This window comes from Palaemon carinicauda, chromosome 5, assembly GCF_036898095.1.
Source record: "Palaemon carinicauda isolate YSFRI2023 chromosome 5, ASM3689809v2, whole genome shotgun sequence".
NCBI classification, from domain to species: Eukaryota; Metazoa; Arthropoda; class Malacostraca; order Decapoda; family Palaemonidae; genus Palaemon; species Palaemon carinicauda.
Window position 1 is genome coordinate 160,076,652 of NC_090729.1, and position 10,000 is coordinate 160,086,651.

At 35.7% G+C, this 10,000-nt stretch overlaps 2 protein-coding genes and 2 pseudogenes across 3 annotated transcripts in view; 1 reads left to right on the top strand and 3 right to left on the bottom strand.

Moving 5' to 3' along the window:
• LOC137641567 (procollagen-lysine,2-oxoglutarate 5-dioxygenase 1-like) overlaps positions 1-2,224 on the bottom strand; it is a 252,332-nt gene extending 250,108 nt beyond the window's left edge. For both annotated transcript variants that reach the window (XM_068374256.1, XM_068374255.1), the window contains exon 1: positions 2,097-2,224. In XM_068374256.1, coding sequence (XP_068230357.1) covers positions 2,097-2,193 — 97 coding nt within the window. In that variant the 5' untranslated portion in view covers positions 2,194-2,224. The remainder of the gene's footprint in view (positions 1-2,096) is intronic.
• A 2,989-nt stretch (positions 2,225-5,213) lies between these two features.
• On the top strand, positions 5,214-8,308 carry LOC137641568 (putative nuclease HARBI1; annotated as a pseudogene).
• Positions 6,086-8,814, bottom strand: LOC137641569 (uncharacterized; annotated as a pseudogene).
• Positions 8,815-9,365: 551 nt separating this feature from the next.
• LOC137641566 (pleckstrin homology domain-containing family A member 8-like) overlaps positions 9,366-10,000 on the bottom strand; it is a 179,607-nt gene continuing 178,972 nt past the window's right edge. The window contains exons 5-6 of the mRNA XM_068374254.1: positions 9,825-10,000; positions 9,366-9,634 (exon numbers count right to left, since the gene is read on the bottom strand). The exon at positions 9,825-10,000 is cut by the window's right edge and continues 55 nt beyond it. Coding sequence (XP_068230355.1) covers positions 9,371-9,634; positions 9,825-10,000 — 440 coding nt within the window. The 3' untranslated portion in view covers positions 9,366-9,370. The remainder of the gene's footprint in view (positions 9,635-9,824) is intronic.

Below are 10,000 nucleotides of genomic sequence, written 5' to 3' on the forward strand. Positions count from 1 at the left end.
CCGGCAGCCAATTTGAGAATGCTTTTAAGAGCAAGATATCAAAGTTTATGTTGACCCCAAATCCAGATTTTAGGGACCACGTTCGGCTAGTTGTGTGAAAATTTGGTGCCTTTATCACGAAAGCCATAATTTTCTCTATCTCTTCAAGCAGAGCTACCACAATACTATGTTACCAGTGTACCCGTTGATCCCTGACGTGCTTGCGCTTGGGATAAAAAGACAGTTTTCATACTAAAATACACATTTTGGTGTCATTTTAAAACTTAATACTTGTCATCTGCTGCAGTAAAGCAGAATGAGAAAGATGGAACATAGAATGGATATGATGAAGTTACACAAACACCAAAATATCTAAACTTTGTTTTAAAAGAAATATTGTTGAACATGATGTATGAGATGAGAAAATGTTCTCCCCATGCAAATTTACAATTAATTGTCTTTTGTAATAATAGATAAACAAATGTTATTTATGCTAACTAATGAGCATCAACAGTGAGAAAAATGTGAAAAGAATTTTATGATTCACTAGAGATAACTAGGTCATCAATATATTTCTTTAATGCTCACTTTGAAGCCCATCTCTTTACCTTATCCAATTACATGGAAAATAGACAAAGGCCTAAAAGAAGATGTCAAAATTTGTTGAAGTTACACACAAAAAACATTCATAATTTGTCATAAATAAATATTCTCTATAAATACAGGATAAACAAATCTCAAAGGCGCTGTGAAAAACCTTGATAAATTGCCCTAAATATGATCTATACTTTACGGTCAATTATACCATTCATAGCACAACAAAGAAAATTATTAAAATTGAAGATGTTATTCGTACACGATATGTTTACATAAATTGGTCTAATGTATTATACCAATAAATGCTTTAATTTATAGCAAACCATCATTTTAATTACTTTTTAAAATTAAATCATTCAGGAAGCATATGCTAAGTGTACATGATTATTTATTTCCAATCACTAATTATAACATTGCTGTTTTATAAAACTACTTAAACTCAAGATGGTATTGAACTTGCTATTGCATTTTAGCTCCACATTTAATCTAAGAGGTTGAATATGCATAAGTAATATACTATACGCCCTAAATGCTCGCCTTGTTTAAGGTCTATAGCCTTTGGCCTTGTTCATTGCTACACTTGCCACGTGTCCCGGACCTATGGGTAATTTGGTATACACTCAGCGGACCTTCCGGGATGTCAAATAAAAGTTTTAAAATCTAGTCGCAATCTTTGGACCAAGTTCCCAATATTCGATTGCTTTATTACCCTAAAATAGCGACAGATTCAAGTCACTTAAAATCTTCGTTAAGCTTCACCAGTGTAACTAACATACGCAGCTTTGAATGTAGGAAGACACAAAATTATATGAAAAGATAACTACCGATGCAGTGAATCGCGCTCCTACTATTGCCCCAAATCACGTTGGCGACTTCAATTAATTTCTTTCACAAATTGTTATCTAGAGGACCATGAAAGATTTTACCAGATTATACAAATCTAAAATTTTTGCGATGGTACAGTTTGGCCACTGCTTACTTCAATATTCACTTGGATCAACGTATATGTTTCGCATATACTGTATAGTCGTAGACGCACATGTTCAGTGGAAATGTCCAGACCAATGATTTTTCTTGTCTTGGTTACCACAAAACTGGATGGTTAATTCGAGTTAGATTCATTCAAGTTGAAGAATTTTATCTGGAACATTAATCAGTATATGTAACAACACACATACACACATATATAATATAATATATATATATATATATATATATATATATATATATATATATATATATATATATATATATATATATATATATATATATATATGTGTGTGTGCGTGTTGTCACATATAAAATTCTTCAACATGAATGAACGTAACATGAATTAACTATTCAGTTTTGAGGCAACCAAGCCAAGAAAAATAAAGTCTGGACATTTCCACAGAAAAAAAAAATGAACAGAACAAACGGGAAATTTGCCTAAAGTACTTCTTTCTCACAAGATCAAATAAAAATAATCATACCAGTTCATCCAGAAAAAAAAAATATTCACAGTGCAAATCATACCCTACCTGCATCGTCTCCTTTCTGCTCTTGACCTTTAGTTTTCCCAAGAGTTGCCAGCATTAAAACAAAAATCGTAAGTAACAGGTAACGTGCGCCAACCATCTTGCAACACTTAGTGGGGCACGGCTGCTGCACTGCGCTCTACTCGTATGTTCTTCCTGCCTCAGTTCGGTGACGTGCTGGCAGTTAACGTGGAGCCCCACGCAGAAGGAAAAGTAATTTTAATTCGATTTACCGTATGTCCTCGTAAGACTTATCCGAATTTTACCGCATACGTTGTTATCTTTTTCATTACTAGATCCGTCTAAAGACGTATGCGACATTACTATTAAAAATGTTGGGATAGGGACCACGGTACTAGAAATTAACTTTCTATCCCCGGAGAGGTTCAGTAGCTTTATATTCTCACTTTACAACAAAACTTGTCCAATTACTCAGTGATTGTTCTAACAAACAAAAGATTACACTTCATTTCCTCCAACATTCAAAATTACAGAGATCAGCTATTTTTTTTTAATAAGCATGTGCATATACTGTACATAAACAGTGCACACAAAAATGTCACATTAAAACTGTATGTTGCTGAGCTAGTATATGTAAACCCAAAGAGCGATTTATCTAATATCGCATTGGGTTGTGCTGTCCCTTGGCAAGAAAAAATTGTAGTACCTCCATGGGCTGTATAGTTGTTCCATTTTGTTAATAAAAGAAACGTATCTTTTTCGTTTGTATTTTTTGTTGCCCTTAATTTTTGTTTCAATAAGAAAGCATTTGATTTACATATAAATAGCAGACATAAAATATGTACAATTATTAAGAAAGCATTTTATTTTAACATTAAAAGCAGCAAACATGAAAAGTTTTTAGGCTGTTGATTTTAAGGTAATAGAGTAAAAAGTGTGTTGAAATGAGAAATCATTTTATTTTCACATTAAAACAGCAGAGGTAATAAAGAAGAATAAGTATGTTGATGAAATAAAACATCATTTTATTTTTACATTCAAACAGCAAACTTAAAAATTTCTTGGGTTTATTTTTCAGTTCATTTTTATTTAAAACAAAAGTTTTGGCTCTTGATTGGTAATAGAGGAAAATAAGTGTGTGCATGAAATAAGACATCATTTCATTTTTACATTCAAACAGCAAATATAAACAATTATTAGGTTTATATTTTTCTTTCCTTTTCATTAATTTTTTCGTTTCCTTTTTGTCTCTTCATTATAAAGTTATAGAAATAGTTTGAAATAAGATTTTTTTTTTCACATTAAAACAGCAAATATAAAAATTTATTAGGTTTATTTTTCTTTCCTTTTCATTAATTTTTTCGTTTCCTTTTTGTTTCTCTTCATTATAAAGTTATAGAAATAGTTTGAAATAAGATTTTTTTTTTCACATTAAAACAGCAAATATAAAAATTTATAAGGTTTATTTTTCTTTCCTTTTCATTAATTTTTTCGTTTCCTTTTTGTTTCTCTTCATTATAAAGTTATAGAAATAGTTTGAAATAAGATATTTTTTTTTCACATTAAAACAGCAAATATATAAATTTATTAGGTTTATTTTTCTTTCCTTTTCATTAATTTTTTCGTTTCCTTTTTGTTTCTCTTCATTATAAAGTTATAGAAATAGTTTGAAATAAGATATTTTTTTTTCACATTAAAACAGCAAATATAAATATTTATTAGGTTTATTTTTCTTTCCTTTTCATTAATTTTTTCGTTTCCTTTTTGTTTCTCTTCATTATAAAGTTATAGAAATAGTTTGAAATAAGATATCATTTTTTTTCACATTAAGACAGCAAATATATAATTTTGGGGGGATTTATTTTTCTTCCCTTTTATTATTTTTTACTTTACTGTTTCTTTCTTTGTACTTTAAGGTAATAAACAAAAATAAGTTTTTGGAAATATATAAATATTTAATTTACATTAAAACAACATATATTTACAAGTATCACACTTCATTTATGTACAAATATTTAAAAGTATTTAAATTTCCTTGTCCTTGACTGGTGGGGTGTCAAGTTCCTTGGACGAGTAGAGGGGTGAGGGTGTCATGGCCTCATCTAGGTTGCTGTCGATGGCCCCCGGGGTCAGGACAGGGAAGGTCAATGGAGTCTTGAATGACGACAGCGACGTTAATGAAGGTGATGGTGAAGTAGCCTGGACAAGGGTGGGTGACGACACTGACGCTGATGGTGAAGTCACCTGGACAGGGGTGGATGACAGTGGAGTTGGCATCCCTGGGTGCCACTCCGTGGTACGGGGCAAGGAAGAAGGGCCTGAATGCGGCATCCAGTTATGACTGGCTGGACGATGCTGCTGCTGCTGCTGCTCTGGCTATGCCTGCGAGGGTCCTTGTTGAGGGGGTTATCAAGGTTGCTGCTGCTGAGGGGGCTGCCAAGGTTGCTACTGCTGAGGGGGCTGCCAAGGTTGCTGCTGCTGAGGGGGCTGCCAAGGTTGCTGCTGATGAGGGGGCTGCCAAGGTTGCTGCTGCTGTGAGCCTGCCCAGGTCACTAATGGTTGTTGCTGTGCCTGCTGGAAGACCTGACTCTCGTCCCTGTAGCGGTGTGCAAGATTAAGTCACTCTATCTGGAATTCGTGCCATCGGTGTACTGGGATGGCATGCATGTAGCCTTCCAGCAGGCACGCAAAATCGTGCACAATCTTGTGCTGGCCCATGAACGTGGGGGCGATCGAATCTGCTTTCGACATAAGCTGAAACATAAAAAATATTATAAAAATATATTATATATATATATATATATATATATATATATATATAACAAACATTGTAACAATTTAGTACAGCATTTTAATGCAACAGATTGCATATGTCAAAAACAATGAATACTCACATTCTTCAATATATTGCTAAAATCCTTCTCCGACACACAGGTGTCGTTGTGAGTGGTGTCAAGTGTTCGGCTGGACCCCTTCCCCTTGCCCTTGCCCTTGTCCTTCCTGGTGCTGGTAGATGCTTGGCTGTGAGAACCTGTCGACCTCACATCATCGTCGACATCGCTGACTGTCTCTGCACTTCCTTCAGAGCCACGAAACTGCTCACTGGAGACTGTCTCTGCCCGGACGATGTGCTGAATGAGGAACGACCAAGGGGTTAAGGCCCCCATACACTACCGAGCATCGAATCGCGCTTCGAGTCACCTCAAGCTTGGCTCGAACTCGAAGGAGGCCACACACTAAAGAGCCTTGTTTCAGTTAAGCGCTTTTTCCGCACAGTGAAGATGTCATCCTCAGACCTAGACACAGATGATTTTTTAAGCATTGCTGTTGCTCTCGAAGAGAAAAAACGTAAAAAGCGATCAAAGTGGAGCAAATCGTGGCTTTTAAACAGAAATGATTTCTCACATACCAATTTGCTAGAAGAACTTAGATTGAAAGAGCCCCAAGATTGGTTCAACTATCTGAGGATGGACGAAGATACGTTCCTAGAGCTTCTTTCCATGGTAACTCCTATTATTGAGAAGAAAGATACGAAACTTCGAGAAGCAATTTCTCCCCATCAGCGTCTAGCAGCCACATTACGCTTTTTAGCAACTGGGAAATCCTATGAAGATCTAAAATTCTCAACGTGTATTTCTCCACAAGCATTGGGACACATTATTCCTGAAACCTGTGATGCGATATACAGAGTGCTCAAACCCCGTTACTTAAAGGTAAGACAACATTTGTTTTTCTTTGTGATATGCCAATACCAACATTTTTAGCGATACCGACAGATATCTCTATTTAGCAATGTATCGATACCGATACATTTCAAAGTTTAAAAAATTTGTGATGAAGAAGCTTTAATTAATGTTATTCAGTCATAAAAGATATGTTAATGATAGGTAATTAATTAACTGAAGGAAACATGAATTTCAATTTTAATATCACTTTATCTTATAGGTACCTTAGCCTATAGCTACATTGATACTTGATAAGGAAAAAAAAAACACTGGCTATATCAGTTTTTAATGATATTTTATTTTTAGCTAACATCAAAATCCTTATATGAAAATAAAAAAATAGAAGAAATTGTATATAATTAAAAAAAATTCTGTAACAACAAAATGAAAATGAAAACTGAGGATTTCTTTCCTTCATTGATAATGCTAATTATATACTTAAAGAAAATTCAATAAAAAAAAATAAATGACAAAATAAAAATGAAAACTGAGGATTCCTAACTAATTACCTACTTAAAGAAAATTCAATAAGAAATTCATTTCTGTAACATAATAAAATAAAAATGAAAACTCCTTCATTGATAAGGCTAGTTATATAATTTTCCTATCTATATGAATTCATTACCAGAGAAGTTATGGAAATATGATGCAAGTTGGGTCTCTCCTGTAGGTTGGGTCCCAGAAAGAGGATTGAGGTGTCCATTGACAACATGGGACATTTCATTAATGCATCCTTTTTTGGCCTTGTACAAAACATCATTCACCAGACGAATAACCTCCATCGAAGTGCTTTCTGGGAGTTCGTCCAATTGGATTGCCCAAGCTTTAACTTGAGCATCGAATTTACTACTTTGCTTTTTCTGGAGACGCTCGGAGAGTAACTTATAAAAATCCCTCTGTGAATTCTTGCATCCTTTAGAAGATGTAGAAGATGATGCTTCGGAGCCTGTAGGAGAAAGAGCAGGAGTGGGAATGGTTACAGTTGTTGGTGAAGAAACAGATGTTTCATCCAACTGTGGAAGAAGAAAGAAAAATATTTAAAATGTGTACAAACTTTTGTATTTCGGCATTTATAAATTTTTCGTTGGCTAAGCAAAATCAGGCTAAAAATAAAACATTTATTTACTTCATCTTTTACCCTTTGAGCTTTGCCCTTTTTTTTCTTCTGTATTGTTTTTTTTTCTCTTTATATATATATATATATATATATATATATATATATATATATATATATATATATATATATATATATATTTTTTTTTTTTTTTTTTTTTTTTTTGAGGTCAGGCTAGAGAATGAGCCTTCTGGTCCGTCCTGATTCTCACGTCCATTAAAAAAAAAAAAAAAGTTAGGATTTACAGATGGAAAAAATTGATATCATGTGACTTTTTTTAAGTAACTTGTTAAAATTTGCATTATATAATATGGTATAATATTTATAATTTTCTTTATATTCTCTTTTTCAGTTTCCTTCGAGTGTCGCAGAATGGAAAGCAATCGCACAACAATTTGAAAACAAATGACAATTTCCTAATTGTTGCGGGGCGCTTGACGGCAAGCACATAAGCATAACTCCTCCCCATGATTCTGGGTCTTATTACTGGAACTACAAAGGATTCAATAGTGTTGTGCTGTTGGCCCTTGCAAATGCCAACTATGAGTTTATTATGTGTGATGTTGGCACTAATGGGCGAATATCAGATGGAGGTGTGCTTGAGAACACAAAATTCGGAGACCTATTAAGCGAAGGGAAACTGAATTTGCCAGAGCCAGCTAAACCAGAAAATAGTAGCAGAATTTTGCCATATGTATTCATCGGAGATGAGGCTTTCGCGTTAAGGAAGCATTTTTTAAAGCCTTATTCCTCTAAAGACCTCACAAAGGAGCGCAGAGTATTTAACTATAGGCTCTCTAGAGGAAGAAGAATAATCGAAAATGTATTTGGTATTATGACTTCACGTTTTAGGATTTTTTCTTCACCAATAAATCTAAAGATTGCTAATATAGAAAAAGTAGTATTAGCATGCTGCGTTCTACATAACTTTTTGAGAAGAAAATGTAGTGCATCATATTTGCCGCCGGAAAATGTAAGCAATGATATAGGCCTAGGCATTGAAAACCTAACCATTCCTGATGTAATGCTCGGAGATGTTGCTCTACAACCTTTGGAAAGGACACATACCAGAAACCCTCCGCCAGAAGCTAAAGAAGTCAGGAATCAATTTATGGCTTATTTTATGGAAGAAGGTGCCGTTCCATGGCAAGACAAGTCAGTAGGAAACTAGAGTACGAGACCAAGTATATATAAATTCAGCGTAGTCTTTAGCCCCCCCCCCCCAAAAAAAAAAATAAGTAAAAAAAAATTAAACTAACAATTGGTCTCAGACTTTTCCATTGGATAGTTAGTTAAATTCTAAACAAATTAATTATTTAGTTCATGGTGCTTTAAGGTTTTGGTGAACTTTGTATGAATTAAAACAATTAATTCTGTATAAGAAGTGCATATTATTTCTTAATAATTGTATGTATAGAACTTCATATCATTGCTAGATAGTACTTAAAATATCAAGTATAAGTCACATTGTTCAAGGAGAAAGCATCACTGAAATTGTAAAAGGATAATTAGTGTTTAATAAAAATATAAATTTCCCTTACCATCTCTCTTTCAAAGCTTTCCTCCTCTATAGTAGACCAAGAGCGTCCTGGCATTTCTTGGTCTTTCAGAAAGAGTAATTTTTCGTAGTACCATAAGTTGGGCTTATAAATGTCATCTGTGCTGGCTCCAGATTTGTATGAGGCCTGAACCTTTTTAAATTCTTTTCTAAATGATGCACGTAGAGAATTAATCTTACGTAAACATGATTCACGATCAGCATTAGGGTCACATTCTTTCAGTTTTTCTCTAATTTGTCTTGAGCAATTTGTTTTGCGTGTTTGTTATAGTAATCTGCCGATTTAATTTTCCACAAACACGGGAAACACTGGTATAGGTCTATAAAGTCACTTAACACTTCTCTTGAATTGGCGCTATCCATCTTCAATTTCCCTCAACATACAAAAATAATGGAGCCTTCCTCGTGTACCCAACAAATTATCACCTGGCTCGAAGCTCCGCCCACAAAATATCAGGAATGTCTTGATAGCGTCGAGCCAGCTGCGAGTGGCTCGTTGCACGATGCGAAAGCCCCCATACACTATGAAAACTCGACGCGTTGCACGAAGCGCGATTCGATGCTCGATAGTGTATGGGGGCCTTAGGTTGCTGTCGGTCAGGACAGGGAAGGTCAATGGAGTCTTGAATGACGACAGCGACGTTAATGAAGGTGATGGTGAAGGAGCCTGGACAAGGGTAGGTGATGACACTGACACTGATGGTGAAGTCACCTGGACAGGGGTGGATGACAGTGGAGTTGGCATCCCTGGGTGCCACTCCGTGGTACGGGGCAAGGAAGAAGGGCCTGAATGCGGCATCCAGTTATGACTGGCTGGACGATGCTGCTGCTCTGGCTGTGCCTGCGAGGGTCCTGGTTGAGGGGGCTGCCAAGGTTGCTGCTGCTGAGGGGGCTGCCAAGGTTGCTGCTGCTGAGGGGGCTACCAAGGTTGCTGCTGCTGAGGGGGCTGCCAAGGTTGCTGCTGTGGGCCTGCCCAGGTCACTAATGGTTGTTGCTGTGCCTGCTGGAAGACCTGACTCTCGTCCCTGTAGCGGTGTGCAAGATTGAGGCACTCTATCTGGAATTCGTGCCATCGGTGTACTGGGATGGCACGCATGTAGCTTTCCAGCAGGCACGCAAAATCGTGCACAATCTTGTGCTGGCCCATGAACGTAGGAGCGATCGAATCTGCTTTCGACATAAGCTGAAACATAAAAAATATTATAAAAATATATTATATATATATTAACTATATATATATTATATATATATATATAATATATATATATATATATATATATATATATATATATATATATATATATCAAACGTAACAATTTAGTACAGCATTTTAATGCAACATATTGCATATGTCAAAAACAATGAATACTCACATTCTTCAATATATTGCTAAAATCCTTCTCCGACACACAGGTGTTGCTGTGAGTGGTGTCAAGTGTTCGGCTGGACCCCTTTCCCTTGCCCTTGTCCTTCCTGGTGCTGGTAGATGCTTGGCTGTGAGAACCTGTCGACCTCACATCATCGTCGACATCGCTGACTGTCTCTGTAC